The sequence below is a fragment of the Nylanderia fulva genome, unplaced genomic scaffold (assembly GCF_048542155.1).
Source record: "Nylanderia fulva isolate GAGA-0341 unplaced genomic scaffold, ASM4854215v1 Scaffold94, whole genome shotgun sequence".
NCBI classification, from domain to species: Eukaryota; Metazoa; Arthropoda; class Insecta; order Hymenoptera; family Formicidae; genus Nylanderia; species Nylanderia fulva.
In genome coordinates, this window is record NW_028191068.1 from 367,151 (window position 1) to 388,145 (window position 20,995).

The 20,995-nt window shown below is 25.0% G+C and overlaps 2 protein-coding genes across 2 annotated transcripts; one reads left to right on the top strand and one right to left on the bottom strand.

Annotated features, from left to right (window-relative positions):
• Positions 1–271: 271 nt before the first annotated feature.
• LOC114937249 (aminopeptidase N-like) lies at positions 272–12,454 on the bottom strand. Its single transcript, XM_085489997.1, has 12 exons — positions 12,372–12,454; positions 8,439–8,935; positions 7,459–7,926; positions 6,291–6,468; positions 5,652–5,805; positions 5,309–5,390; positions 4,659–5,029; positions 3,782–4,077; positions 2,830–3,050; positions 1,588–1,950; positions 707–779; positions 272–469 (listed from the first exon to the last, which is right to left on the bottom strand). The coding sequence occupies exons 2-12, from the start codon at positions 8,924–8,926 to the stop codon at positions 326–328; spliced, it is 2,838 nt and encodes a 945-aa protein (XP_085346123.1). The 5' UTR covers positions 8,927–8,935; positions 12,372–12,454; the 3' UTR covers positions 272–325.
• A 1,655-nt stretch (positions 12,455–14,109) lies between these two features.
• Positions 14,110–20,954, top strand: LOC114937250 (serine protease inhibitor 88Ea-like). The gene is made up of 4 exons (XM_029310669.2): positions 14,110–14,140; positions 15,007–15,147; positions 16,990–17,577; positions 20,356–20,954. Exons 1-4 carry the CDS (start codon positions 14,110–14,112, stop codon positions 20,952–20,954), a joined length of 1,359 nt encoding a protein of 452 aa, XP_029166502.2.
• The last annotated feature ends 41 nt before the right edge of the window (positions 20,955–20,995 follow it).

A 20,995-nucleotide genomic window follows, 5' to 3' on the forward strand; every position in this document is an offset into this window, starting at 1 on the left:
TATAAACACGTATAATAAGTATTGATGTTTATATAAATATTAAAACAAAATAATATACATAATAAAAAAGCTAATTTAATCATTAAATACATTTACAATATAATTAAAAATATAATACAATATAATACAATATAATTAAAAAAAATCGTAGAAATGAAAAATAATCAAGGAATAGAAAATAAATGCTCATGTAAGTAACAAATACTTTATAAACAAATAAGAAATAAACACTATAAATATATAAAAAATTATTTTAAATATTTATGCTGAATTATTATTATCCATGTCAGTTTAAATAGACGTATTGAACTTCTCATTTAAATTCTCATTTGAACAAATTGTGAAAAAAGCGTGACTGGACGAACACTTTATCAGACCGCGTTATTATCTTTTGTTTAATAATTGTCTTCTGTTCTATATCATCTTTATAATCTGAGAGTGGCATCTTGGTATTCACAAATTTCATTATCTAAAATAAATGATATTTTAATTTTGATTGTTCTATCAATCAAAAATTTTGTAATTAATTATCATGAAAAATAAGTTTTTCAAATGTAGTAAGCATAATTTATATCGATATACAAAATATTTCAGAAAGAAACAGAAAAATGCGTGTATTATTTACAATATAGATATGTAACTCATTGTAATAAAAATGAAGTATTATAGCAATAATTTTATAAAAAAAAATAAGTACAAAATTTACCTTGTCGAATAATTGTTCCTTAGAGTACGCATTATTAATAAGCACATTTAATATCACCTCTGTACTGATTTGACTATTCAAAAATAAAATATATATATGTATATATATATATACACAGGGTGTTCCAAAAAGAACGGATTACTTAAAAATCTTGTAAAATATACGTTTTACAGAAAAGGTTCAGACAAAAATTGTAGGGTTCAAAAAAATCTATTTATTGATCTTATCAGCTTGTCCTTGGGTGGCGTTATCAAGGTTAAAATAGGGACACCTTGAATTTTTTAAATAGAGCCCTATACTTTTTATTACATATTCTTATAGCTATCTCGAGAGCATTTCAAAACATTATAATTAAATTATTTTTTGTAAGGTATTTTCCGAGTTACAAAGCTTGAAAGTTATAGTTCTAAAAGGCTTGCCATAATTACAATTCTAAAAAATCTAAAAAATGAAGACGAATGGAAGAAAGAGTTCGTATGTAAGGATGTTACAACCATGATGTCGGCTGTTAGATAATATAACTTTCAAGACTTGTAACTCGGAAAGTACCTTATAAAAATAATTTAATTATAGTGTTTTGAAAAGTTCTCGAGGTAAGCTACAAAAATATGTAATAAAAAATATAGGGTCCCATTTAATAAATTCAAGGTGACCTTATTCTGATCTTGGTAACGTCACCCAAGGTCAAACTGATAAGATCAATAAAAATATTTTTTTAGACCCTATAACTTTTGTCTAATCTTTTTTTGTTATAAAACATATTCTTCAAGATTTGTAAGCAGGAGTCCGATCTTTTTGAGACACCCTGTTTAATTAAAACGTATATATAATAAGTCTTTTCGATTATGTGCAATATATTTGTATAAAATGTAAGTTGTTACCTGTGTTTTATATATACATAATTGTTCAATATAGCTTCAAGTACTGGAGTGTTCTTAGCATGTCTCGCAAGAGTAGAAAGGTACATATATGTAGTTAAAGTATAAACTTTACGCTCATTTTCATGTGCAAGCATTTTATGATCATTATCTTTTAACATTTCCGTTTCAAATGCCGGTATTATATTCCAAAGTAAATTAAAGATAAGGTCAGGATTTTCAGAACAACTCAGGTATATCAATCTTTTATAATCGGATTTTTCCTTGTACATATTAGATGACATATTGTATATAATCGTCCACATATCACGGTTCGCTGTCTTTAATCCATTACAATATGTCCATTCTTGCCATTCAGGCAAAATTCTATGACAAACGAAAAAGAAATTTTCTAGTTTTTGATATATATCTATTATCGATATTTATTGTATCTTTATATTAATAAATATCCAGAAGATCCATATATTAGAAAATAGAAAAATATATGATTATGTCACAAGTAGCAAACTGACGTCATTAAACGTGAAAATGACATCATTCTGACGTCTAATAACGTCATTCAACATGACTTTAAAATGACGTCATTTTGCTACTTGGGATATAGATATAATAATTGTATATCCGCAAATGTTTTCTTTCATTGTATAATCTTTGTTCGCACGTATTTAAATAATAAAAAGAATAATAATTCTAAGAATTATTTTTTGGCCTACATTTTTTTGAAAAAAAAAATTTTATTTTTTTATTTATGAATTTTTAAAATTGTCATACCTGTCGATTTTATTTAATTGAATATATTAAAAAATCTAAGAAAAATTCTAATATACAGAGTGTACTAAATAAATAAATACGATGCACAGCCTAGTTGCAGAACAACAAACTAAATCGAAAAGTCTTGAGCTATTTTTTTTATCTAAGTTTTCTTTTTGACACTATAAATTGTTATGAACAATTTTCTTTTATTTCTTAAAAATTTATTTTATGCTGAAAAAACTATTTAGCGATTATTCTTAAATTTTTCCTTAGCTTTTTATTTATTTTTTATATTTTTTTTTTCCATATACAAATAAAAATTATATTAATAAAACGAGAAAAACATATATGACATATTTTATATAAAATGCAATAATAAGATATCTATATATCTGATTTTACATTATTTTCTTTATCGTAATATATCTAAAATATGTGCACGAGATAAGAAAATATATACACAGAAATAATTATGATTAAAAGAAAACTTACTTATTTAATGTAGGTTTTTGTACATACAATTCCAATTTATTTTTGGCTATTTTTACGCACAAATCATAATTGATAAGACATCCCCATTTTGCGAGTTCCAGTTTTAAATAATTATTAAATTTGTCTTTAACATTTATTTGATGAAATATATTTTCGTATAGAGATGTATATATGTGCTCTTTTTTATCTTCCATCATTTCTTTTATTTTCACTGATACTCCCTACAATTTAAAAAATAAATTTTATTTGATCATTAAATTCTATGAAAAGGCAAATATAATATATGTATGTGTATGTATATGTCCGAAAAAATACATATTCTTTTTTTCACTAATTGTAAGTGTATTTTCTTTCAACAAATGGTTAAAATAAGTTTATTAATAAATTAACTTATGCTTATAACAAATAAATTATATTTCAATTAGTTTCTTTAATTCTTTTTTTAGCAAATTAAAAATTGCTTAATTTTACATTTTTAACTTTACGCAATTTAGTATATGATAAATTATAATTTAAATTATGTAAAAATTTGTTTTTTAATCAAAAGTATATAAGAGAAACAAAAGATAAGTAAAAACAAAATTTACTCATTTAAAATAAAATTTGTAAAATTTTATTGTGATTGAAAGCTGGTAGAAAAATTCAATGTTTGTATTTGTTAGTATAAAAAATATGCCATGTAGATTCTTAAAGAATCTGTAAAAAGAAATACTGAGTTTGCTTGCAGCAATTTAAAAAAATATATAAAATATATAAAAAAGTTACTGATTTTATTAGAGACGTTATTATTGATATCAAACGATTCGCATATTATTAAAACTTTATCACATATATAATTACATTTTTTTAACTATACCAATTTTTTTACGAATCAGAATTATAATACAAAATTGTTTGTATATATTAATCTCTGATATCTAATACATTTTTATCGCTACAATTTGTAAAATACCTTGAATACTGGAAAAAGATTCATGTCAGACGCACTTGTAATTGCAAAATAGTTCGACAAGTATTCAAAAGCTTTGATCATAGGATACCATGCTATATAATCTTTCTCTCTTCTCGATAAATAGCTCGCAAGATCCCAGAATATAGAAAAATTCAGTTTTTTCTCCACCGCAAAATGAAACGCGTCATCGATAATTTGTGCTCGGTTGAGAACATGTATATTAATATAGTTTTCGGAATTTAAATAACGTGCAATTCTTCGCCAATTTTCCGGATCATAGTTGACGCGATAATATCCTATTATTTTACAAGTAAATTTTATCAGTTTCATTTCTTTGAATAAATATAGTAAAAAGTATTTTATATTAGATATATTTTATTTTCTTCATTTTAAGTATATGTAAAGCTGTTTTAAAAATAAATATAAGTATATATATATATATATATATATATATATATTATAGTAGAAAATGTAAATATCTTATCAATATTACTAATAACAAAAATATTTAGGTAATTATTTTAAATAAAAAATTAAGCTCTAGAAAACTAAGCAACGTGCGTGTAGTGTTTGAAATTGTAAAAATTTATTAGAGAGAGTAATATATGAAGAATAATTTAAAAGAATATTATTATATGTAATGCGTAAAATATAATTTTAATCTTTATAAAATTATTTTAGTATTCAAATATTTAATAACATGGATGTTATATATATATAATAAAAAATATGTGTATTAATGAGATGTTAACTTATTGTTAGTTTGGTTTATCGACAAACATTTTTTACACAGTGATAGGAAATATGTGGATATAAGGATTTAATTATAATTTAAAAAACATATGTGTACACTAATAAGAATACATATGATATTTACCAGTTTGTTGTTTATCGATAATTACCCATTGAGTTTCATTTATAATGGGTATTTTCAACTCGGGATTTGATTCTGTTAAATAATGATCAATAGTTGACGATTTTGTATTGAAATCGATGTTCATTTCCATAGTATAGGTGATGGGTATAAAAAAGGTTGTTTGATTGAATGGTTGTTTTTTGTCTATTGATATATTTACATAAGCTCCATTGTAATCTCGTATCGCATTTAGCACAGGACAGTACTTCTGTTTAGCCCAAACATTTATCATTTGTTTTATGTTTATTTTGTAATTCTTAATTGCTGATGCATCTATGATTTGCATAATATCGCACAGATGATCGGGAACTCTCGAATTACGGTAAATCGCCCTGTAATGTTGTAGAACTCAACTTGAAGTAAGTAAATATAGCCAATCAACAAAACTTCTTGACGAAAAGTATATATTCCCGAATTATTCAAATCGGAATAATATATTAAGAATAAACAATAAGTACACAAACAAAATTTGAATCTTGGATAAATTTCTTAAATGATTTAATTAAAAAAAAAAATAGATCAATTAAATAATCGACGAAACGCAACATTTTGCCCAATATTTTTAAAATCATAATGTATTTTACTTAAATTACAATGTGTTTGTCACTTACACCGTCTTTAGATATGTGTTGATAATTTCCCAAAACGCATTATTGGGTATTACACTTTCTATCATGCGCCATACAATGGGTCCTATTACAGTAATTAAAATTTTATAATTATATATAAATATGTATAATGAAATATATACTTAAAAATTAAATATATATACATAAAATGTATTAAACAAATGTATTAAATAAAAAAATATATGTTTTAAAAAATACATATGCAATAAATAATATATCATATGTCAAGATTAAGAACATCGGAAGTTATACATATTATTTAATTACTGATTGTAATATTTTTTTAAATAATCAAATTATATAATTCAGTCACATACATACGTACTTATAATACGTTGATCAAGAGAAAGTGAATTAATTTGAAATGTGTTATTTGTAAGTGTTCCATAAATATCAGTAGGAAAATATATATCCATATAACGATATTCATGCTGATCTTGAATTATGAACAAGTTCATCATTCCAGAGTTTGGAAAAACCTACAAACAGAAAAAAACTTGAATTAACAATATTACAATATGCACTGATAAATTAATTATTTGTTATTTGTAAAGAAAGTTTGTATATTTTTTATAATATAATATAATATTATGTAATTTTATAGTAATTGTGAATTTACATGTAATGTATAAGTATACTTATTGATATATAAAAATGTTATTCAAATTATTCAAAAAACAAACTTGCAAGGTATTTGTAAATTATAATATAAAATTTCAATATATCTGTTATCTAATCTATATAATGTCTTTCTTTAAATTATTAAAATATTTTAAGAAATTAAATAATTAAATATTTAATATTTTTAGTATTTCTAAATTTCTATTCTTAACGAATAGAGAACAGAAAGCTTCAAATCTTTTCATGTTATCACAAATATCGACAGAAAATATTTTGTAACTAGTTTTACAGAACTATATAATAATACTAATTTATAATAAATTTATAATAATAATATAATAACCTTATCAATGATATATGTTTCGATAAACTTAATGAAGCCCTCATTTAACAACCAGTAATTACACCAAGGATAGAAGAAATTATTGAACCATTGATATATTATTTCATGAGTTATTAAGCGCATTGCTGTAGCTTTATAGGCAGGATATAATTTTTCATTGTAGGTAATATATGTTTCACTGAAAAATATTTATAAAAAGATCAGGTTGATACTCTTTGTTATATATAAGGATTTCTAACTTGTATCAAAACCAAGAATATGCATTTAAATTTTTGAAATAGATGTAATTAAAATGAATCAATATAAAATGTAAAATGCGTATTTTGTATTTGAAATATAAGAATGCAGATCTTCAAAAATATTATACATTTATATTTAAATGGAGATTATTACTCATTTTTCTTTTAAATGCATTCTTCTCGCAATAAAGCACAAATTATTCAATTGTATAATAATATGTTCCTGCAATAATCAAGAAACAATAAATATTTTTTGCAATTCCATGTATCGTTATGTAATTTTTATTATTGGTTTATACTAAAAATATATATAGAAAGTTTAAATAAAGTTTATAAAAGTTTGAAGAGTTTATAGAAAGAAGTTTATAAAGAAAGCTTATATAAGAAAGTTTATAAAATTTATTAAAATTTAATAAATAAATAAGCATTTAAATATAAATTACTGTACGAAATAAATAATATATAATAAGAATTTATATATAGGTAAATATTTGAAAATACAATTTTTATTTTAAAAACTTATGTAAAAAAATGCTTATTTTCCATTCCTATTTTAAATGGGCATCTTAAAACATTTTGCATCTTCCATTTTGAATTTTTAAATCAAAAGCATCTAAATATAAAAAAAATTTAATATTTCTTAAAAATGTATACGTTAATTATACGTAATTATTTTATTTAACTTTATGCACTTATGTGCATTTTTATTTATCTCTCTTTCTCAAAAATGTAATAAGCATATATTTTAGATTTGCCATATTTTTTCTTCGATGTGACAAACTAAATTTCTATATCATTAAATTTCTTTGTAATTTCTAACAATAATCGTATAAAACGCATGTCTTAAATTTTTTAAATTAAAAAAAATTGAAAATAAAATATATTTTGATAAGTTGTAATTATGATTGAATATTAAATGTATGCATTACTTGTAAAGTAACAATCCCCAAGTCTGCCTGATATTGCCATTGAAATTCGGAATAACAATACAATCTATTTTAGGGCCTCTCCTCATAATATTCCAATTGTCATCTAAATACTTGATTACATTTTCGAAAACATATTGCGGAAATTTCATGTGTGGTACCAAATCTGACCTGCTCCACATATTGATCGTTATTTTCGAATAAGAAATGAGATCATATGTGATGGGATTTGAAGGGGTCATATCAGACATCAGAATTAATGCTACTTCGTTAATATATGTATAAGGAAACTTGTCGAAAAGCGTAAGCATCGTGTCATTAGATACAGATTGACTTTTTATCGGTCTATTCGATAAAACTAGGTATCGTTTTTCATGTTCTACTGAGATGTTAAGGGTGACCAATTCAGATATGTAAAAATATGGGAATATTGGTAGTCTTCTTGTGAACTGGAACAGTGTTGCGATAAACCTGAAACATTTTAATGACAAATTGTTAACAATTATTGGTACATAAATATACTATATACTATACAGTGTTATATTTCGCAAACCAATGATTTTATTGAAAAATGGTTGAAATAAGAGTTAAATGGCTTCAAAGGGGACGTAAGATATAGTAGAAATAATTTGACCTCAAGTAGTCGTTTGAAGGACACGTGAAGGTCATCTTCAATTTTTTAATAGAACCTACTATTTTTTGTTTTATATTTTTCTATTTTATCTCAAGTGCTTTCTAAAACGTTATAATAAAATATTTTTCTCTTACGTACTTTTTGAGTTACAAAATTTGAAGTTAACAACTTATTTTACATAAAATGTTAAATATCTTGTAAAATATTTGGTTTTCGATAATCTTTATTTTAATGCACGGTATAATTAGATCGATCAATTGGAAACAAATCGGCTAATTGTTTAGGATGAGACATCCTGTATATACATATATAATAGTTAATTTTTTAATATACTTTACTATGTACTTACTTTTTATTTTCTTTCTCGTCTGTGTACCAAGTTTGCCAAAGTCTGCCACTGCAAGCGTTTGAAAACTTAACATAGAGAGTATAAAATCCGGGTTTCAAGTTATCTTCAGGCAAGAAGTTGCTAAAATCAAGAATGACACTACCCTTTATAACACTATTTGAAAGAAATGGTACATAGATTTTTCTATTGGCGTCCGATATTAAATATACGTTTGTTACTTCTACACAATCTAATACAAATAAACGTATGAATCGTATTGGTCTATAAAGATAAATAACAATATTGGATTCTCCATGAGACACATAACCCGGTATCAGTGATATCTTCAAGTCATAATGATACGATGTCGGAATGTCCATATAATCTTTTAAGTCGCTGTGCCGCACAGTCATCGCAATGCTATCATTAGGAGAAGCTATTGTCATTACAATGTATGATAAAATATACATTGACAATTTTAGGAACATCATGCTTATTGTTAGTCTCATCTCAGATATCTGCAATAACATTTTTTTGATAAGAATAAGTGGAATAAAAAACAGAATCAGAGGACAATTTATATTATATAATGTAAAATAATAATATGTAATGTAAAAATATAATGTAAAAATGTAATATATAAATATATAATGTAAAATATTAAAATATAATGTGATAAATGCAATACTGGCAATTTTAGTGAAAAATGGAAAATATTTTTACATAAACTATTGTATATTTTTTTATTACACACAATATATGTTTAAAATAAACGTAAAATGAAAATTGTGTTTATCTAATCATACAGTTTCCAGAAAAGAATATTTCTCACGGCGTCTATTTTTTAATGAATTAAAAAAGATAAATTACGTTTCTCAATTGTCTTTCAATTAATATTTGCTACTCATGATATTATTATTGAAACTTTTTGATAATAATATAACTTTTATTCAGCTTCTTACAATTATATTCTAAATAAAGTTTTTGATACACGTGCAAACAGATTTAATTGTATATATTAATAATAAATAGATGTAATCAAGAGCTAGGGTAGGGTGACCACTTTCTGATCAGGTACCAAATTTGACAGGTCGCTATTTAGCGAATTTCACAGTTATTCGTTTAAATGTTGCTCTCTCGTACTTTAACAACCTTATTCTATAATGTTATTATTATTAAAGTTATCGACGTTGTTTTGTTTCTGCTCAGCTAGGAAAGAAAGCTAACATTAATAATGATAGTAAATATGGTAACTCAGACTCAGTCTTTTAAAGGTATATTAGTAATTTCACTTTTGCTTTCTCAATTTACTGTAAATATTTTTAAATTTTGCAGAAAGTTACAAAAAGATGAACTTTCAAATTTTCATATCGTCTGATCCTATTTAATATATATATAAAAAAAAAGAATACGGGTGGTATTAAAATTAGCATTTGCCAGTGCCATTACTTTTCACTATTTACTACAAATAGTTAAAAATCGATGTTTTATCCATAATAAATATCGTTTTTCTGCAAATTAAAAATTATTTTAATTGCAAATGCTACATTTTAATAATATAAATTATATTGTTAACAATATAATTAATTTTAGTGTGTATTTTTAATTTTTTTATCATTAGAGATAAAAATATTTTTAATTGCATTCTATATTTGTAAATCATTCGATAAATAAATATACAACAAAATAAATAACGACTTTTTCGTTTTTTATATTTTTAAATCATTTTATGGTAATCGTCAAAAATTGACTGAATACCAAGCTGACTTCAAATGTGACAATTGTACCTATTTGATGGCAAGAGCTTCTGAATATTTCGTTTGTTCACTGTATTATTTAAGAAAGATGTTATAATTACGTTATAATTTAATGTTGAAATTTTCACAATTTTTATCTTGTTCTGTTAAAAGCTATGCATTTATAGTTTATTATAAAAATTTAATAAAAATTATTTTTATTTTTACTTAAATATATGTTGCATTCTATTCTTACAGAATGCTAATTTTAAATTACTTTGTGTTGTTAATTAGTGTCGTCAATTATTATTTAAAGTTTCAAATAAAATGTCATCAATTTAAAGAAATTTGAAATTTTGATCCGCATTTGGACTCGTGCTTATGCGAATCAGCTGCTATATTTTTATTTTGAAAATAATGCAGTGAATATCCAGCTACACATTTTCTGTGTAGATCCTTGTCTATCAAATACCTGAAGGTCAAGACATTCCGCTGCTGATCCGAATTTGGTCCCCGAAAGTGATCACCCTAATTATATATAGGATTTGTCTAATTAATATAGGATTTGTCTTAAAATAACCTGATTTACAAACAGGGGTATTTACTTCTAGATTAATACATTGAAAAATTAAAATAGAAAGAGGAAATACATATATTCTATTTTGCTAAGCATTATTTGGTTAACATGGTGATGATTGCAACATCTGTATTCTTATGAAACTGATTATTTAAAACTGTAGCGGTTTTTGATCATGTTTCTTTTATTCCAATTTTATAGAATGCTTGATTATATTAGTCTGTATTTTAAAACAACAATCAATTATATTACATATATTTAATTTAAAAACACAAGAGTAATGTTGAAAATAAAAACATACATTAAAACTATATTAAATAAAAGAAGTTGACAAATGTAACTGATAAATGGAATACAAAACAAGAAAAAGCTGTAGGTCCGGAAATTCGTTAATTTTGATATAACTCCATTTTTATAAAATTAAAATATTTGCTTTACATTCTAATACAACATACATATCAATTTTTTCCTTTGTTTATGGGTATCCAATCGCTTCCCGAACGATTGATCACATCTTTGGAACAATTATTTATAAATTAAGTTTACTTCAGAGATATAGCGTATAAAGTTTTTATAAATATTGAATTTTAAAATACTGAAATATTAAGCATAAAATATGTATAAAATTATATATTTTAATGACTGGTTCGTTGGAATTTATCATGCTTGTGACTAATATTTTATTATCACTAGATTTATGTCATTTGTAAGTAATGTACTTATACTTTAAGGAACTGAATAATAAACATGTTTATACCATGCTTATTTGAAATTTTGTCGATATATGTTTCAACAGCACACCGAAACGTAATGCAAATTTTTCATTTGTACTTATCATTGTAAAACATTTTTCTAAGAAAGTAAATTGATATTTATTGCATTTATATTTTTTTAATTTGTATTACATATTTAATTTAACATATGAGAAAATATTGCTTTTAAGCATGTATTCGAGAAAGAATGTATTAAACAAAGCTTAATCTGTCTTTAATTTACGTTTCTCTTTTTATGCCGTATTATAATTTAAAAAATCAAGAAATATTACAATTTACATTTAAATGTTCTCATGTTATATGCAATAAACAAAAAAGATATAATATCAAAAGAAAAAAGAAAAATATTTTAATATTTACTTAAATATTAAATAAAATATTTTTTTACAAATTGAGAACTCTAATATAGCAAGGTTTTCATTAATTTTTATACAATTATATTTAAAACGTAAATCTAAATGTTTTATATTTAGATTTATTTTAATATATTTGTTTCGAGAATGTATGTCATATTAGAATATGTTATATTTAATTTAACAAATCAGAAAATATTGATTATAAATATCAATTCGCGAAAAAATGTATCAAACAAGGCTGAATCTGTCGTTAATTTTTAATTTATTATATAATAATATCATAAAAAATTAAAACTATATTATAATTTACATCTAAATTTTTTTAAATTATCTGCAATATAAAAAAAATTAAGATAATAATTGAGAAACATAAGTGGATTTATTTAAATGTTTAATTTAACATTTAATAAAATATCTTTTAGATATTGCGAAATTTGAGACAACGAAAAATCTTAATTATTATTACATAATTCTATCTAATAGAAATATCTGAATTTTTTTATTCAACTTACATTGATTTACCTGTTTGTAGAATCACGAGCCGAATCACTCGAACTAAAAGTATATCGTATATTTGTGATGATACCTCTTCAGAGGACAGACGAGAACTGACGACATTTGCGGGACGATAGCATATGAAATTCATAAATCTCATATAAATAGCTTTCCAAAGTTATACGTAGCAATTTGTCTCATCGATTAGATTGACAAAGATCAATACATAATATATATAATAAGAATTAAAAATCGGCTCGTGTAAAATTAAAATAAGTTATAAAATAATAAACCAACTTAACGAGCCAGTTAGTTTGGTGTTAACAATTTATTTTAAGTCATGAAAATAATACAATCAAAATGATAATTAGTATCTACTAATTTACCTTTATTTATCAAACATTTCGAAGAATGACTTAATAAATATAATATTAATTTTAATAAATATGTCTCAAGAAAGATAGATTTAAAAGAAAATGACGTAAGTAGTTTTATTGCATTTTTATATTAAACAGTGGAAATAATAATGAAAGGAGACTCTATAGCATAAAAATATTTTTTTATGCTATATTATATAAAATGATATGTAAATGTACGTATGTAATATAAACGTTTCAAATGTGAAAATAGTATAATATATTAAGTAGTCGTAGAGATAACAATAAGAAAACCATATATGTTTTTATAAGCGAAATATTCTTTCACAACTTTGATACACCTTCAATATCATTGAGCACTCTTTTTTAATAAACGATTTTTTAATAAAATCTTAAAACTTTGTTTATCAAAATATCTAATTTTGACTATTTTACATAGATTAATTCAAACGATGTAACTTGGTGCAATTTTAAAATATGATATAAAAATATATATTACAAAAAAAAACATTAACCAAACAATTTTGAAAAATGCCATGTTTTCTACTGAAAATTACGAGACTCTAAATAAATGTACCATCGTAAACCGTAACTTTTCTGTAAACCTTGAACCGATGAACAAAGTCTTCAACACAGGAATCGAATCATTAAGCAGCAATAATGTCGGGAATACAATTGAAATGATCTCTTCAATCTGAACAATGTTAGAGCTTAGAAAAAAGAAAAATATAAAAACAATATAATACAGATGTAACATGTTATCGAAGATATAAAGTATAATTCTGGCATCTATATATATATATATATATATCTTTAGATCTAGATATAGTAGGAGAAGAAAGTTAAATAGGTGATATTCTCAACTTATTTTAATTTTATTGTAATATTACTGTAGATGCTAGAATTATACTTTATATCTTCGATAACATATGTTACATTTGTCATATTATATTGTTTCTACATATATTCTTCTCTTTTCTAAGCTCCAACATTATTCAGAATCAATATATATTTTTGATTTTTATTTGATACACACTATATATATATCTTTAGATATTCAAAATTATATGACAATATATGAGATAACGAATACTTATATACTATAATTTTAAATAAATTACCAAATTTGGCATTAATATTAAATAATATATATTAATGTTCGTTTATGTGTATATCTATCTGCGAGTGAGTGTGTTTGTATTCGTGTGCACATGTTATAATTCTGGATAGTCAAAATCGATTTGATTTCGCGCATAAATTTAATGACAATTTACGCGTGCGCCAAATAATATAAATATATAAAAGCAGCGTTTACATGATATCGAGACACAAGAAGACGAAGCAAGTTTGCTAAGGTTTTGTTACTGTGTAGCCTAAAATGGAGCAGAAAAACGCAAAGAAGAAAATTGGTGAGTTTAATTATAATTTAATCCGATTTAACAAAGAGGTAATAAAGATATACAGAGGTAATATTTTTTTCATGTTATTATTATATTTTTTAAAAATATTATTCTTTGGTAATTTAGTATATTTCGATGTATAGTGTGATTATTATATATAGCAAGTTTCGCGATTGTTTAGATTCAAATATAATTGCGTACATTATATTTTTCGAAATCTATCGGTATTAAAAATGTATTTTAGCGAATAGTTACGCAATGTAGATCTAAACAAAATAAGTTCAACATTACGTTACAACTTTCACTTCGTAGACGACTAAAGTATATTTGAATAAATGCTATTATTTTAGACATATGAAATTATTGCAAAATATAATTTCTTCCAAATTGTTAAATATTAAATTTTTCTATTAAATTTCACGAATAAATGACCGATTGCGAATTTTACGTTTATTCTAATAGCTGAAAATATAATCAACATACTGTTCAAGAAGTTTGTTACATATTTAGCAAAGTTTGACTGTGTACATATGTTAGTAAACATTAGACATGTAAGAATACATTTACTCCTAGAAACTATTTCTTTTTCGATTATCATTCTATGTACGCATACTTTTTATTTTATCGTATTTCAAATTTAGTGTTAAATTTTTTAGATGTTAAAAATTTCTGTTTATAGACATGCAAAAAAGTGACGAAAAGATTTGAAGACGTTACGTACTCTGTATTTTCATTTATTTAATTACAAATTTTGTAAATTGTTATAACTTATTTATTAATTTCAACATTTGTAATTTAATCATCATTGTTAATTCTAACATATCCCATCTATCAATTTCTCTTGGTCTTTCTTTATATTCTTTTTTATTTGCCAGATTCTGTAATATCAGACGCGATGTTCAAGTTCGCGGTGACAAGTCTGCATAAATATGCGACGATCAACCCGAAAGAAGATATTGTTTTTAGTCCATATAGCATATACCAGGGACTTTACTCTACTTATCTGATATCCAGTGGTGAAATAGAACAACGTTTAAAAAAAATTCTTTATTTACCGGCGGATCTCTCAAAGTATGAGTTAATGGATATCATTAATTTTAATAAATATGATACGATCAAAATCATTAATTTTAAGAACCCAGCGAATCAGTCTGGACGCTATGAGGTAAATAGTTTTGACGCCCTTTTTAATAATATTAGTCATTAATATAATAATAAAAATGTCAAATTTCAAATCTGTATTGTAAGAAAATAACACCTAAAGATATGTATCAATAAATATAAATTTGCAGCTCTGAAAAATATGTATATTAAGCGGTAAAAGCCATAATACAGAAAAATATATTTGTGTAAACAAAATGAGATTTCGAATATTTGGTAAATCTTATATATATATATACATATATATATTTTGAGCAAACTTTTAATAAATAATTTTTTAATACAATCCAAAAACATTGCTTATCGAAATATAAAATTGTGATTTTTTTATTTAGAGTAATTTAAATGAAGTAAATTGATGCAATTTTAAAATATGATATAAAAATACATTTTATATGATTAAACATGTGAAACAAACATTTGTAAAAAGTCATATAAATTCTACATTTAAGAATAAATAAGGATCCTTTAAACATTTCCTTAAATGTTCTAGAGTCCTACCTTTTTCTTACAATGTGCTCGATGCTCGGTAGCTATTATGACGAATTTGTTGCATATATAATGTATCAAATAAAACATACTGTTGGTACTTATTTCTTGATAAAAGGCGGAATTAGAAATTATGTATTAATATTAAGTATTAGGATAAAAACTGTTCATAAGTATTTGAATGTGTTAAAAACAAAATGATGATTTTTATCGCATTTTACTGCCATATATTTACTTTTACTTGCTTAGAATTAAATCATAATATATGTTTACGCGAAAATTTAGAATTCTTGGTAATGTAAAATAAAAATGTTTCTTTTTTAGATTCCACTAGTAAATGGATTTGAATCTATAATCAGCAATAATATCCAGCATACAAATAAAGAGTTCAATGAAATTCTGCAATCTCTGATAAAACATTACTTTCGCAAACCAATGAACTTAAAAGTAAAAACAGAAAAAATGAATACTTTTGTAGCAAACATACATAATTTCAAAGGTCGAAATCATATCGTCTCTCAATCAACAAGTGGATTGACTGATGCACCAAGTCTGACTCCTTCTGATCTAAAACTTGATATATGTGAGTATATATATATATATATATATATATATATATGTATATATTTTCTTTTTCACACAATCTTACATACCTTTTTATAAATTGGTAAATTTTAGTAACTTTAATAAATTATTAAAATAAATTTTAAAGCATAATCCGTCGACTTAATTTATTTGGTAAAGTACATTCGTTTTATCTTTTATTGTCGACGAACGGAAGACTAAAGCTATATTAAATGTTAAAAATGAGTCGGCATTTTTCCACTGATAGAAACAAAAAACCTTTGTATTTATAAAATTTTTAAAATATAACGAGAGATATACATATAGTAACATATATAATGCTCGATGCTCGGCAGCTATTATGACGAATTTGTTGCAGTGTATAATGTATCAGATAAGACATACTGTTGATGCTTATTTCTTGATAAAAGGCGGAATTAGAAATTATGTATTAATATTAAGTATTAGTATAAAAATTGTTCATAAGTATCTGAATGTGTTAACAACAAAATAATGATATATTTTTATCGCATTTTACTGTCATATATTTATTTTTTCTTGTTTAGAAATAAGTCATAATATCTGTTTACGCGAATATTTTGAATTCCAAGAAATGAAAAGTAATATAAGAATATTTTTTTTAGTTTATAGTACCCAATTACAGGTGACTGTAAAAGAGTTAATCATTAAGGAACATTTCACGTCGCTGTATATGTTGATACCTTCAAGCAAAAACAAGAAAGTTGAAACGGATATGCGCAGCATTAATCTTTTCAGGTTGATTGACAGATTGTCAACTAGCGAGGGAATGGATATACTTCGTAACATATTGTCTCGTGCAAAAAAAGTTAAACCACTAGCTCTCTATACACGGCTAACCTTCGAAATCGAAAAGTATCTGGATATGCGTGTTCTGTTGCGAGAACTAGGCATCGAACAATTATTGACGCCCGATGCAATTCCTTTGGACAACACCGTCGCGGAAAACGATCGAAGCGCGCACTTCGGCAATGCCGTGCACCGTGCTCGTGTCAAGGTCACGCAGGAGGACGTCGAGGCGGCTGCAGTAACCGTGATTAGCGGACAGGAACCATGTTCGAATGATATTATAACCGACATGGATATCAAGTATCCATTTCTTTGGTTTATTTACGACAAAATGTACGCAGATATTCTTTATATCGGCGTTTTTAATAAAGTCGACAAGCACGTTTCTCAAACAAAATTGACAGGTACAAATTGAATCTATGAAATGATTTGCTCGTTCTAAGAGTTTATTTAAAAGTTTTCATATTTATGATAACAATTTTAAGGGAAACCAGTTTCGAAGCTTTCGAAAATACATAATTTCAAAAATCGAAATCAAATCGTCTCTCAATCAACAAGTGCATTGACTGATGCACCAAGTCTGACTCCTTCTGATCTGAAATTTGATATACGTGAGTATATTGATTTTGGAGAATTTTTTGTTGGAAAACTTTACAGCGAATTATATGGAAATTCTTAAGCGATTGTTATTAAATTTTTGTAAATACATTTTTTTTTATTTAAAAATGTGGACTGTGAAGATCGCATTTGAGTAATTTTTTCTCGTCGAAGTTGCAATTTGACGAATAATTTCATATACATCCAAATTTTGTCTGAAATTAAAATAATAAAAATTTATTATTATTTTGTTCTAAGTTGCACCATATTGGCAATTTTATACTTTTTTCTTATTTTATTAGATAATCGGCAATACAATGTCATAAGTAATTAGAAAATCAGTTTGTGAATTTAAAACGGGATTTAAAGATATGAGAATGCTCGCAAATTTATAACTCCGGCGATTACGATACGAGTTGATTTTCATATAATGCTCCTGATATGATAATGATAACAATTATACATATAGCAAATCTCGGGATTATTTTTATTTGGGTATAATCGCGAACATTACACATTTCTAAATACGTCAGTTTTAATAACGTATTTTAGCGAATGGTTACAAAATTAAACATTATACACGTAATAAGTTCAATATTAAGGTACACCTATTTCACTATGCAGATAATTAAATTTATATTTAAAAAAATGTCGGATGTGTATAAATGTCAATAATTATAATTATTGACCAATTTCGAATTTTGTGTACATTTTAATTTATGGAAATATAATCAACATACATTTCAACAAATTTGTTAATTAATATAATTTGTATAGTTTGATTATAGACATATTAGTAAACATAAAATATGTAAGAATACATTTACCCCTCGAAACTAACTTTTTTTCGATTATCATTCTATGTACGCATACATTTTATTTTATCGTACTACGAATTTAATGTTAAAAATTTCTGTTTATAGACATGCAAAAAAGTGACGAAAAGATTTGAAGACGTTACGTACTCTGTATTTTCATTTATTTAATTACAAATTTTGTAAATTGTTATAACTTATTTATTAATTACAACATTTGTAATTTAATCATCATTGTTAATTCTAACATATCCCATCTATCAATTTCTTTAGGTCTTTCTTTATATTCTTTTTTATTTGCCAGATTCTGTAATATCAGACGCAATGTTCAAGTTCGCGGTGACAAGTCTGCATAAATATGCGTCGATCAAGCCAAAGGAAGATTTTGTTTTTAGTCCATATAATATATATCACGGACTTTACTCTGCTTATATGATTTCAAGTGGTGAAATGGAACAGCGTTTAAGAGATATTCTTTATTTACCGAATGTTTCGAAGTATGAGTTGCTGAAAATTATTAATTTTGATAAATACCCCGCAAACCGGCCTGCTCGCTATAAGGTAAATAGTTTTGACGCCCATTTCAATAATAATATTAGTCAAAAATATTATAATAAAAATGTCGAAATATTAAATTGTGACTCTTTTTTATGTAGACTAATTTGAATGAAGTAAATTGATGCAATTTTAAATAATGATATGAAGATTCAGTTTATGTAAATAAACATGTGAAACAAACATTTTAAGAAAATGATATAAATTCTATATATAAGAATGAATAGAGATTTTTTAAACATTTCCATTAATGTTCTAGAATTCTACCTTTTATATGCCTTACCATTACGTAATTCAAAATCAATGTATATTTTTAAACAAAAAACTTTGTGGAGACATCAAAACAAAAGAAAAACTGTACAATATTGGATTAAAATCTATAATTAGCAATAATATCCAGGATACAAATAGAGAGCTCAATGAAATTCTGCAATCTCTGATAAAGGATCATTTTCGCAAACCGGTGAACTTGAAAGTACAAACAGAAGAAATGGATATTTTTTTGGCAAGCACACATAATTATAAAGGTCGAAAGCAAATCGTTTCTCAATCAACAAGTGGATCGACTGATGCATCAAGTTTATCGACTTCTTCTTATCTGAAGATTAAAACATGTGAGTATATATACATATATATATATATATATACATATTTCACGCAATCTCACATACCTTTTTATAGATTGATAAATTTTAGTAACTTTAATAAATTATTAAAATAAATTTTAAACAATATATAATTTGTCGATTTAATATATTTGATAAAATACACCGTTTTATCTCTTATTGTCGACGAACGGATGACTAAAGCTATATTAAATGTTAAAAATAAGTCGGTATTTTTCCACTGACAGAAACGAAAGAAAATTTGTATTTATAAAGAATTTAAATATAACGAGAGATATAGATATATAATGTTCGATGCTCGACAGCTATTATGACGAATTTGTTGCAGTGTATAATGTATCAGAGGAGACATACTGTTGGTACTTATTTCTTGATAAAAAACGGAATTAGAAATTATGTATTAATATTAAGTATTAATATAAACATTGTTTATAAGTGTTTGAATGTGTTAACAACAAAATAAGGATTTTTATCGCATTTTACTGCAATATATTTATTTTTTTTTCTTTAGAATTAAGTCATAATATCTGTTTACGCAAATATTTTGAATTCCAGGGAATGTAAAGTAATATAAGAATATTTTTTTTAGTTTATAGTACCCAATTACAGGTGACTGTAAAAGAGTTAATCATTAAGGAAGAATTTACGTCGCTGTATATGTTGGTACCTTCAAGCAGAAACAAGAAAGTTGAAACGGATATGTGCAGCACTAATCTTTTCAAGTTGATTGAAAGATTGTCAACTAGGGAGGGAATGGATATACTTCGTAACTCATTGTCTCGTGTAAAAAAAGTTAAACCACTAGTTCTATGTACATGGCTAACCTTCGAAATCGAAAAGTATCTGGATATGCGTGTTCTGTTGCGAGAACTAGGCATCGAACAATTATTGACGCCCGACGCGATTCCTTTGGACAACACCGTCGCGGAAAACGATCGAAGCGCGCACTTCGGCAATGCCGTGCACCGTGCTCGTGTCAAGGTCACGCAAGAGGACGTCGAGGCTTTTGCAGTAACCGTGATCAGCGGACAGGAACCATGTTCGAACGATATTATAACCGACATAGATATCAAGTATCCATTTCTTTGGTTTATTTACGACAAAATGTACGCAGATATTCTTTATATCGGCGTTTTTAATGAAGTCGACAAGCACGTTTCTCAAACGAAATTGACAGGTACAAATTAAATCCATCAAATGATTTGCTCGTTCTAAGAGTTTATTTAAAA